The sequence below is a fragment of the Didymella exigua genome (assembly GCF_010094145.1).
Source record: "Didymella exigua CBS 183.55 unplaced genomic scaffold M421scaffold_26, whole genome shotgun sequence".
Taxonomy (NCBI): Eukaryota; Fungi; Ascomycota; class Dothideomycetes; order Pleosporales; family Didymellaceae; genus Didymella; species Didymella exigua.
Genome location: NW_022984800.1, coordinates 182,590 through 193,275, shown reverse-complemented (window position 1 = coordinate 193,275; position 10,686 = coordinate 182,590). Strand labels below are relative to the sequence as shown.

The window sequence follows — 10,686 nt, the reverse complement described above, 5'->3', positions numbered from 1 at the left end:
CAGCGTTGCCAATCCAGCTACCAACGTCATCCGCCCGCATGCGCCACAAATCCGCGCCACAATATCTGTCTCCCGACCAATGATCGCCTATCCGTCTTTCCGCTCCGCCAGAGCCAAGCACGCTAGACGAGCCGACTATCCATGCACTGTCCCTGAGCAAGAGGTTCTGGAAGCATGCCTTGTATGTTTGCAAACTGGTGGTTCTTGGATCCATGTTTGGCACATGTCATGCTTGGTGTGACGTCGAACCATTATGATGACGATTTCAATCGAGTGAAGACATTATATAAGGTCAAGTTCCCAGGTCAAAATGTTAGCATATCAGTTCAAAATAAATCAACAGCAACAGCTACACAGATACAACTATCTTCTGTGTCTCCAATCAGCCACGAAAACTCCTTACAGACCGCAACCCTGTGTCTCTCACTCCTCCTCAAACTCTCGCGATCCCCAAGGGCCCATCGCAATTCAGCTGCAGCCCAAGTCGACGCAAACCAACGTAGACAAAACCGGCAAACAGTGAAAATCACACCTGCAACAGCCGGCTTTCCCCTCCAAGCCAAACACTAGACACCCACCACGTGTCTGAAGACTCTCCTACTATTGCTGTGCTGCTGCTAGTCCTCATCATCGGGCAACCCAGCACGAGAACATAGAGAGACTCGTATCGACGGCAGTATCGATACGACCCGCAAGCCAGCTAGTTGAGCATCGACGCACTCAAGGACCTCACGATCCCCGAACATATACACGGCGATAACATGGGCTGTGGACCGTCTCGCATGTCCCGCCGTGGCGGCGCTCATGGTTCCGGTATGCCGATGAGCGGAGGCAGCCGCTTTGGCCGCGGTGGAGGAACGACGCACGTTGTGCACCACACTAGTGGTGGTATGGGTGGCTCGGGGATGGGTGGAGGAGGTATGATGGGTGGTGGAGGACGCAGGAGAATGGGAGGTGGTGGGATGATGGGCGGGAGCGGGATGATGGGTGGGAGAAGAGGGAGGCGGTGTTGATGAGCGGACGCGGGTGAGAAGAAACAAGAGAGGAAGGCTCTGAATGGTGACTGAGTAGAGCCCGTAATGACATAGCATTTGTTTTGTATTTTTATCTAGCGACATGATATTCGAGTTCTAGCTTTGCTATCTGCAGCACAATTTTTCTCTTCAGCATCAAACGATGGTGATCTGTTTGCGTTCGAAATTGTTAAGAACGAAGCCAGCAAACTAAGGGTAAGATTTGGAAGCTTCTTCCGAGCAGCTTTGCCCCAGGGATGTCTGAATACTCGAATTATTTTGTATATCGGAGGAGCAGCTGCGGTCTGTTCGAGGACAAGGCCCACAATCTGTGTCTATTTGCCTTTGGCATCGGTGTAGTGCTTTGAGTCGCCAGTTTCCATGGGAAGAACGAGAGATCCTTCGGTAGATAGGTTTTAGTCCTCGTCGTATGAGCTATTGTTATCGTAGGACTCATGAGCGAGGTAGTCCTGGGAGCCGAATTCGTGAATTTGGCGTGCAGTGGCCATGCATAGGTGACCGGAGATCAGGATATGGCCTCTTGCAACAGCACCCGTCAGATCGTCGCCTGCTATGGTGGTGCAGACTTTGAGGATGTCAGCGAGAGACTGACTGTAATCTCTACCCAGGACTAAGCATCAGTGGACCCGATTGCCAACTGATGCCCATGGCCACCTTGGAGCTGTGGTAGCATGAGTTATCTAGTGTGGTGTCACGCAGAGTTGACCTTACCCAAGTACTGGGATGACTGCAAGCCAGGCGTAACGTTTTGTTCTGGATCTTGCCATACTGTAGTCCAGAATAATTCTCTTGGCTGATCAATTCTTCAGATCCCGGCTATGTTAGATATCAGTCAGTTGTGTGTTGAACGCCGTTCGGCAACCTCGTCTTGCAGCATCCTGGATCTATTCAACACGAGTTTCGACTCCAGTTTCAGATGATACGGTAACTGGACGATTAAGGAGGCTCTGATAAGCCTCGCATAATTGCGAGTTGTCAACCAACCACGGATCTGGACCTGAATTTGACATGTCAAGTAAACACCAATGTAAGCAAAAGCTTGTGGGCCAGTGGGAGGTTCATCACATTTAGGAATCATCATCGTTGTCTTCTGAAGTGCTGTCTGTTGCCGTGGAACTATCTTCCCACGCGGACTCACGGTGTCACTGTTGGACGGTGTACCAATGCTATGCGCGTGCACAAAGCACTCTAAGGACGATCATCTCTGGCTGTGAGCACAAAGGAGGACTTAATACTCACCAAGTGCAAGACACTGAGATAGGCGGCTGTTCGAAGTCGTCGACAAGGGGTGGCTGTTGAGTTGCGGCTCCTGCCAACTGGGGCTCAGCCGTGGGCGCGAAGGAGCGCTCAGGTGAGTATGTTCTCTGTCATCAACGTCGCGCAGATTCCTTCTTCAAGGTCCACAGCACTGCAGTCAGCACCCCGCTCCACTCCGCATGCATATGACATCGCCCTTGTTGAGACATGCACTTGTCGTTGAACTAAACCTTGCAAATTGCAGATCCTCAACGCCCGCTCAGCTCGCTTAGGCACTCAGTTCAAACGGCGCATACCTAGTTTGGAACAGGCCCAGCGCCTCTCACAAGCGTGGTGTAACCCTGTGGCTGCGTGCACCTGGGAGCAGACATTGCTTGTGCGTGCGCCGCTCCATGAGGTCGAAGAGCTTTGCCAGGCCGAGGTAGCTTTGTGCTCGGCAGCATCTGATAATATCATCAGGTGCTTGACCCTGTTTTCAATGACCGAGAGCCGGAGATGATCTATATTCGGTGGCCAAGCATCCTTTCAGAGCCGCAGCGCCATCTCATGAGGTCAATTGTTGTAGGTGAGCAGAATTGTAAGGAAGCCTGATTCATAGCGGCCGACGGCTGCTACCCGAGTGCCGACATCATCAACGTGGGACGCCTCTTTCACATGTTCCACCGCATCGTATCAAGCTCTAGGCGCCTCAACAACGACCGTTGGGGCATTGCACCGACGATGCATTACACTCCCGTGTGGACGCGCTTGCTGGGTTTGGCGAACCGCCTCGAGGCATCAGCGAATGCTCAATTCCTCCCTGATAAGACGTATGGCGAACCAATTGGACCTGACATCGCGTCACGGCGCGTGCATGGAGATGAGCGCTACGCGTCTGCTCATTCGTTCCAAGGTTCTACAACGGATATTCGTAGTCTGGAGATGGCCGTGGAGCCACTCACATCCAAGGGCCGCTGCTCCGGACGTAAGATCACGGCAAGCCGGATGCTGCACACAGACGACAGTGATTGGAATGGCATGAACAGCCGTTGCGAGCGGTACATGACTACCTATCAACATTGGACGAGGCCTTACGAGCAGCTTCGCGGCTCACAGGGAGCGCTGCTAGCTTAATATGCGCGCTTCCATCAATGGCAATCGCCTCGTCACATCATCTCTTGCGACACCGAAACGAGCGAACTTGTGCATCTGGCCGTGCAGGAAGACTGGGCCCTTCACTCAACCATCGACAGACGACGCGGTTCTACCAACGGGACGACGCGCCAGTGGAGCCGGCGGAGAGCTTATCGGTCGCAAAACTCTCTTTCACATGCCAGGTGGTCCCGTTGGTTCGTCAATGTAGCACCCAATGTCACGACATTCCTGGGCTGATAGCAGATTGCACGCGCAATGAACGATGGAAATGTCTTCTTTAAACCTCTGTCGTCACACTGATATAGCTGCAAATAAACACCTCTTGTGCCAGTCCTTCGAATTAAGAAGAAAGAGCGAGCCAGGTAAGGCTGAATCTTTCCTTATCGATAGTAGAAGCAGCAAGCAGCAGCCCGCTTTCACATGTCAGTCCAACAATTTAACTGACACCAAGCGCCGCTTTCAGCGCATAGGCACAGACATCATCGCGCTTCCACGAGCAGCCCGCATATAAACAGGTACGTTGGGACGAATCGAAACTTCTCCCCTGACACCACTTTGTTTTCACGGTAGTCCAATTCCTTCCTGACAGCTCCGCAGCATTTATCCCACTTTTCACAACACCACCACACAAAACATCACAAGACTTCATGTCACCACACGCTCAGGAGCACACCACAAACGGAGACATGAGCAACGACAGCGCCCCCTTAACTAACGGCGAGACACCGCAGTCAAGAGTTCTCTCGGTACGTACTACCCCGCGAGTCCTGCACAGCTTACACGAGAACGGTTCTGCGCCGTCCGCCGTCCACAGTCCAATCAGTGTGCCTGAGTATCATCAAAAGTGTAAAATCGTTGTTGTCAGACGCCAACTGACAGCCACAGCATCTGCACTCGTACCCCGTCGTCCACGACTCGGTCGAGTTCTACAAGTCCAACCCCTACGGCGCCAAGTCGCTCGCCCTCTTCAACAACACCTACAACTCCTTCGTCGCACCCTTCCACCCCTACCTCAAGACACCATACTCGTACATCTCGCCGTACCTGACGCGCGCCGACGAGCTGGGCGACTCGTCACTCTCAAAGTTGGAGCAGCGTGTCCCCATAGTCAAGGAAGACACCAACAAGCTCAAGGAGCTGGCATTCTCGCCCGTCGTCTATGTTGTCGGCACGTACCAGGACGAATACAAGAAGACGCAGGGCCCGGAGGGACTCGTCAAGACGTTCAAGGCGGGCATCAGCACCGAGCTGAAGGTCGTGCATGATGCGTTCAACTTTGCAGTCGAATACTGGAACAAGGGGAAACAGCAGGCCAGTAAGAAGGCTGATGAGATCAAACAGTAGAGTTGCAAACATGAACACTGCTTTTGGAAATAGGGGAAGAAAGTGGTGATTGATAAGAAGGCTATGGTGCATATTTTTGATAAGAATGCGCCGCCCAACCGAGGGCTGACTGAGGCAGAGGGTGCACCAGTGACTTGATGATGGTGATGGAGGATGATTTGACTTTCAGTTCAGTGTTGAAGATTGTGAGCTTTGAGATACCTTTCGTTATTCATTCGTACGGTTGAGTAGGTTAGATCGTTTTATGACGACGGGTCGCTTCAATCACAGCCTTTTAGCAGTCGATTTCCTACCGCTGTCCCTGAATTGCATCCGTCACCTGCTTTCATGCACAATCAGGTTTGATCAAAGAGCATTGTGTAATTCAATCCTAATGAAGGTCAGCTGTGTTTTTGTAAAGGCTGATGGTGTGTCGAAAGTGAGAGGAGATTGCGTTTCAGCAGGAACAATTGGAATATTGATTTAGCCCACACGGTTGTTAAGGGGTACAAGGTATCTTCATTGCAGTCTTGAGGAAAGAAGGAGGGGTTCGCGTACCTTTGCTGAATAGTGCGCACGCACTTTCTCTGTGCCCATGACTGGCAGAGAAACCTCGTGCAACACATGACGGAATGGCGAATTTTGAGATGTTCATTGACTCTTCTCGTGCTGGTAGCGGCTTGCATCGAGTGTTGGCGGGTGTGACGAGGCAGGCATGAGCATACCAAGGTGGTTGGCTCTTTATTCCGTAGTCAGGTAGCGTATGTCGTTCGTCCTGAATGCATCTGTCCTGTCAGCATCTCACCGAAAAGCAGTCGACCGAACCAGTGAAAGAGCGACATCAATTCATGAGCTCGTGAACAACCCCGATGCCGGATTTTCATGCTTTGATTATCAAGCCGAAGTACACGCCGGGATGGCAGGCTTTTTGCACCTGATCCATCCTATGATATCTCCTGACACGCTCATGCAGGATCTACCGTGTCAAATCATGCCCCTTCTGCGCCCAGCCGTAACCGAAGGAAAACTTAGAACTGCAGCGGTGTGAAGAACCACCTGTTCTTGCCGGACTGATAGCGCTCCTCAAAGGCCTTCTTGACGGTCTTCTTGGCGTCCTCCCTTTGCGAGACCTCCTTGAATGTGTCCTGGGTGAGGGTGCCCTTGAGGTTCTCGAGCTCGATGGTGTAGCGGGTGGGCATGATGTGGGTGTCTGCGGCTATCAGCGCGGTCCTTGAGGTCGTTCTTCTTGCTGTGCTTCACGTACAGTTGACCTGCTTAACAAAAGGCTTGACCTTGCTCTTCTTGGCCTGCTTGTTCTTCGACATGCGGCGGGTGACCTTCTGAGGGTAGCGCTCGACACCGGCGACGAGGGCGTGGGGGAAAGGGTGCGACTTGGTGCCGTTGTCGAGGGGCGAGATGATCACGCACTTCTTGCCGGCATAGCGACCGCGGGTGATGATCTAACCGAGCTGTGAGCAATTACGACGGTGGGCTGTTCGAGCGGGTTCAACGTACGACAACGCGTCCGACCTTGAGGCTAGAGAGAAAATGTCAGCAGCTGTTCTGTCGCGATCTGAGGTCGTGCAGCCATGGTGCGTTCGTTGAAACAATGCAGTCTTGCAATCCTCTCCCGCCGCGCCAGAGGCCTTCGCATAATTCAATCCACCATCCACGTCTTCGTCGTCGGGCTCGGGGTGCACTCACAACTTCATCTTGCTGGTGGGTTAGTTGTACGTTGCGCGTACTTAGAGAGCAAAAGGTTCGCACGGCATTCAAAGCTGAATTCGCCAAAGGCGCTAAGACTGTGTGTCGAACCGGAGCCACGTTCGCCCGACACCGAGCAGCAGCAGGCGCGACCCACCCCCCTGCCCTGATTGGTTCCCTCACCTCGACCCTGCCAAAAAAGTTCGAGGTCGAGCTGCTGATGTTCGCCGCTGCGAGATTTGCAGCAACACACCGAGAATGAAGATCAAAGCCCTCAGCCGGTCGACGTCGTCGGCACAGGCCCCCGGATCGAATGTCGCAAAGATCACGCGCAACCTCGACCCCAACCAGCATCCGTTCGAACGCGCCCGCGAGTACACACGAGCGCTCAATGCAACCAAGATCGAGCGCATGTTCGCGCAGCCCTTCTTGGGAGACTTCGAGCCCGGTCACGTAGATGGTGTCTACTCCTTCGCCAAGGACCCCAATTCCCTCGAGCACTTTGCCAGTGGCAGTGGTGACGGTGTTGTAAAAGTATGGGACTTCACGAGCAGGCAGGAGAAATGGCAGGCGCAGGCGCACGAGAACATGGTCAAGGGCATGTGCTGGACGTGCGATAAGCGTCTCATCACTTGCGGTGCGGACAAGCAGATCCAGATGTTTGAGCCATACGCGCAAGCCTCCAAGTCGCCGCCGAAAGCTACATGGCACGGAAACGCCGCCTTCACATCTGTCACGCATCACCGTTCCCTGCCCTCCTTCGCTGCTGCTTCGAACGTTGTCTCAATATATGACACTGCTCGCACATCAGGCGCTCCAGTACAGAACCTTGTGTGGCCCTCAGCCATCGACACCATTAACTACGTCAGCTTCAACCAGGTTGAGACGTCAATCCTGGCATCTTGCGCTACTGACCGTGCTATCGTCCTGTACGACATGCGCACGAGCTCTCCTCTCCACCGAACGGTCCTCAACTTTGCCTCAAATTGCATCTCCTGGAATCCCATGGAGGCGTACAACTTCGCTGTCGCCAACGAAGATCACAACTGCTACGTAGGTTCTGCCATCACATGTACAACTACTGAAGCTGACACGATACAGATATTCGACATGCGCAACATGAAGCGAGCCCTGCAAGTCCTGAAGGGTCATGTCGCCGCCGTCATGAGCGTCGAATTCAGCCCGACCGGAGAAGAGCTCGTCTCTGGCTCCTACGACCGATCAGTCCGCCTATGGGAGCGCCAGAAGGGTCACGCCCGCGACGTCTACCACACCAAACGCATGCAGCGAGTCTTCTCCGTTGCTTGGTCGCCAGACAACAACTATGTCCTCAGCGGTTCGGACGATGGCAACGTGCGCCTATGGCGAGCAAAGGCTTCTGCCAGACAAGGCGTCAAGTCTTTTGCTCTGCAACAGAAGTTGCAGTACGACGAGGCGCTCAAGGAGCGCTACAAGCATATGCCTGAGATTGCAAGGATCAACAGGCACAGACACATTCCCAAGGCAGTCAAAAAGGCCGGCGAGATCAAGAGTGAAGAGCTCAAGGCCATCAAGAGGAAAGAAGAGAACGAGAGGAGGCACACTAAGAAGGGCAAAGTCAGGCGGAAGGCTGAACGCGAGAAGATGGTCTTGGTGAAGGAGTCGTAGGGCGTGGGCGTGCGTGTGTTGTCAAGGGCATAGCGATGGCGTTCTGGGTCAAAAGGTTGCATTTGCAAGCACGAAGTGGAAGTGGGTAGGATTAGTCCAATGGGATTCTTTCACGGTGTCTCCGATCTCGTATACCCAATTCAGACTTCTAGGCATAGCTTCTCGCGGCATACTGCTTCGTTTGATCTTGAAGGTTGTGTTCTACTTAGAGTTGCCGACTGCGGGGTACGTCGTTGATAATGACAAATGCTACAGCCGAACTACATCCATCACGAACCACGAGACACCGTTTCAATACAGTACCTACGCACAATCAAGAGCTAGCAATTGGTACACAGGACGTCTTCAAAATGGCCACCACATCAGCACATAAGACACAAGACGAGAAGTTCAGCAGCCTCGGCTTCTCGAAAGCGATTGTCAACAAAGAGCAGGTATGCTCTTACAGTCGCGCCTTAGGCACTGTCAGCGAGAAGAACCCGATCCTGGTCTTGATCCATGGCTATCCGCAGAGCTCGTACATGTAAGTCAAGACTTGTCAACCAATCTCGACGACACCGAACCTTTAATCTCCCCTCGTCCACTGCTAGATAAGCATTGGATCCTGAATCAACTCCTCCCTTACAATTCAAGGTGGCGCCACTTTATTCCTCTTCTCCCAGAAAACGCGCCCATCTTCACGCCAGATCTGCCAGGCTACGGTGCTAGTGCTGCTATTGAAAAGCACGATAAGCTAACCGTTGGAAACGCCATCCTCTCCAGCCTGAGAACCGAGGTAAAGCGGACCTCCTCCAACCCGCCAACAGGCGACATCCCCATTGTGCTAATTGGCCATGACCGCGGTGCCCGAGTGTCGCATCGGCTTGCTGTCAGCGGTGCAGAAGGCTTCGATATCAAGGGCGTGTGTCTGATTGACATTGTAAGGCTGACTCAATCTCTCGCACTCAGTACATCACAGGAGCTAAATAGTGCTAGGTCCCCACGTCCACTCAATGGCAAAACCTATCCTCGCCCTCCGTAGCCGCAAAAAACATCACCGGCTACTTCCATTGGCCGCTCCTGGCACACGTCGACCTTGCAACACGCATGATCAAAGCCTTCGGACCCGCCGAATTTCTTGAGGAGATGCTGAAGGGCTGGTCCGGCACCAATGCTACCGGGCAACAGGTCTTCAGAGCTGATGATGCGCCGAAAGTGTACAGTGAGTTCTTTGCGCAGGATCATGTGCTCAAGGCGAGTTGTGAGGACTATCAGCATGGGGCGACGACGGATATCGAAGTGCAGGAGAAGGATCAGGAGGATGGGAGGAAGATCGGTGTCCCGTTGTTTCTACTGTATAGTGCGGGTTATATTGGGAGTCGGTATCAGTTCCCGGATGTGTGGAGGGATTGGGTGAGCGAGGGTGTTGATATCCAGCATTACGGATTGGGTGACAACATTGGGCACTTCGGAGCGGAAGAGGCGCCTGAGGAGAGTGCAAGGGTCGTTGGCAAGTGGCTGGAGGGTTTGAAGGCCTAAATGTAGACTTAGATCCTGTTGCCGCTCGTCTTCGAGATGTACTGACCGCCTTCACAACAGTGAATGAGAAGCAACGAGGAACATAACGAAAGCACCTTATATTGGTAATACATTTGCCTTACCGCTTGTGAAAGTGCTGGACAGAACCAAAATCTATACCAACGCCCACAATAACACCGAAGCAACTCGACTTCATAACTCATACACAGAAGTGATACGTCGTCGCCAGGCTCAAGCTGCCTCGCTCGGACGATCCATCCTGAACACCAGCGTGTCTCTCCAGCCCAGTATGGGATTCTCGAAGTCCTTATCTCTCTTTTCGTGCAAGTTGAATCCAACTTTACGTAGGACATTCTGGCTGCTCTCCAGCTCGGGGTCTGTTTGGGCCTCGGCGTACGCGTAGTCGTTATGCTTCCAGAAGAGAGACATGAAAGCTCTCATAGCCTCTGTCGCGTATCCCCTGCCCCAGTAGTCGGCGTTCAGCATATACCCAACCTCGGGTGCTCGTACAGCACCGATGAGGCCTATGACGCGTGGCGCTGTCCGCTCGCATGACGGTTCGATGGATCGAGGGCTCATTTCGGTGTCATAGTGCTCGACCACTGAGTCTGCTTTGCTGATTGCGAGCATTTCGATGACGAAGTTCCAGCAGTTGTCCCTATCGTGACAGCCTGAATCAGTCAGCGATTGTCATATAGATGCTTGTATTAGCTATCCTGCATACCTTGTATCCATTGCGTTGTCTTCTCGATGTCGTTACTCGGGAGAATGGAGCTGTGTGTGGTCAAAAATGTATGTCGTCATCGGATCAATACAGTTCTTACGTGTGCTTCATCACCTCCGGATGTTTGCGCATCAGAAGGACATCTTCTGCATCTTTCAGCTCCAGAGGCCGCAATAGCAGCCTTTCAGTCTTCGCAATGATTCGAGGATCGACGACCACCATTCTCGACAGCAATGGCACAGAGAGAGGCGTGAATCATCATGTTGCGGTGTGCCTTGCTGAAGTAGAGTCAGGTTGTGTTTGATGCTCGTGCTTCGGGGAGCATGGGAACGTTTCCATCCATGA

General features: G+C 52.9%; 7 protein-coding genes across 7 annotated transcripts; 4 read left to right on the top strand and 3 right to left on the bottom strand.

Annotated features, from left to right (window-relative positions):
• Positions 1-299: 299 nt before the first annotated feature.
• On the bottom strand, positions 300-1,145 carry M421DRAFT_423373 (uncharacterized protein). The gene has a single exon (XM_033593445.1). It carries the CDS (start codon positions 1,116-1,118, stop codon positions 618-620), a length of 501 nt encoding a protein of 166 aa, XP_033446065.1. The 5' UTR covers positions 1,119-1,145; the 3' UTR covers positions 300-617.
• Positions 1,146-2,042: 897 nt separating this feature from the next.
• On the top strand, positions 2,043-3,404 carry M421DRAFT_94439 (uncharacterized protein; the record flags this gene model as incomplete). Its single annotated transcript, XM_033598206.1, has 5 exons — positions 2,043-2,061; positions 2,321-2,385; positions 2,536-2,667; positions 2,751-2,856; positions 2,890-3,404. 5 exons carry the CDS (start codon positions 2,043-2,045, stop codon positions 3,402-3,404), a joined length of 837 nt encoding a protein of 278 aa, XP_033446064.1.
• A 668-nt stretch (positions 3,405-4,072) lies between these two features.
• Positions 4,073-4,769, top strand: M421DRAFT_68914 (CAP20-like protein; the record flags this gene model as incomplete). Its single annotated transcript, XM_033596567.1, has 2 exons — positions 4,073-4,171; positions 4,311-4,769. The coding sequence occupies 2 exons, from the start codon at positions 4,073-4,075 to the stop codon at positions 4,767-4,769; spliced, it is 558 nt and encodes a 185-aa protein (XP_033446063.1).
• A 1,007-nt stretch (positions 4,770-5,776) lies between these two features.
• On the bottom strand, positions 5,777-6,460 carry M421DRAFT_94437 (uncharacterized protein; the record flags this gene model as incomplete). Its single annotated transcript, XM_033598205.1, has 4 exons — positions 5,777-5,958; positions 6,013-6,208; positions 6,264-6,285; positions 6,453-6,460. The coding sequence occupies 4 exons, from the start codon at positions 6,458-6,460 to the stop codon at positions 5,777-5,779; spliced, it is 408 nt and encodes a 135-aa protein (XP_033446062.1).
• A 187-nt stretch (positions 6,461-6,647) lies between these two features.
• Positions 6,648-8,382, top strand: M421DRAFT_423370 (small nucleolar ribonucleo protein complex subunit). The gene is made up of 2 exons (XM_033593444.1): positions 6,648-7,505; positions 7,554-8,382. Exons 1-2 carry the CDS (start codon positions 6,711-6,713, stop codon positions 8,097-8,099), a joined length of 1,341 nt encoding a protein of 446 aa, XP_033446061.1. The 5' UTR covers positions 6,648-6,710; the 3' UTR covers positions 8,100-8,382.
• M421DRAFT_423369 (alpha/beta-hydrolase) lies at positions 8,382-9,712 on the top strand. The gene is made up of 3 exons (XM_033593443.1): positions 8,382-8,622; positions 8,733-9,018; positions 9,075-9,712. Exons 1-3 carry the CDS (start codon positions 8,450-8,452, stop codon positions 9,615-9,617), a joined length of 1,002 nt encoding a protein of 333 aa, XP_033446060.1. The 5' UTR covers positions 8,382-8,449; the 3' UTR covers positions 9,618-9,712.
• On the bottom strand, positions 9,558-10,640 carry M421DRAFT_423368 (acyl-CoA N-acyltransferase). Its single transcript, XM_033593442.1, has 3 exons — positions 10,442-10,640; positions 10,342-10,391; positions 9,558-10,288 (listed from the first exon to the last, which is right to left on the bottom strand). The coding sequence occupies exons 1-3, from the start codon at positions 10,561-10,563 to the stop codon at positions 9,849-9,851; spliced, it is 612 nt and encodes a 203-aa protein (XP_033446059.1). The 5' UTR covers positions 10,564-10,640; the 3' UTR covers positions 9,558-9,848.
• Positions 10,641-10,686: the final 46 nt, after the last annotated feature.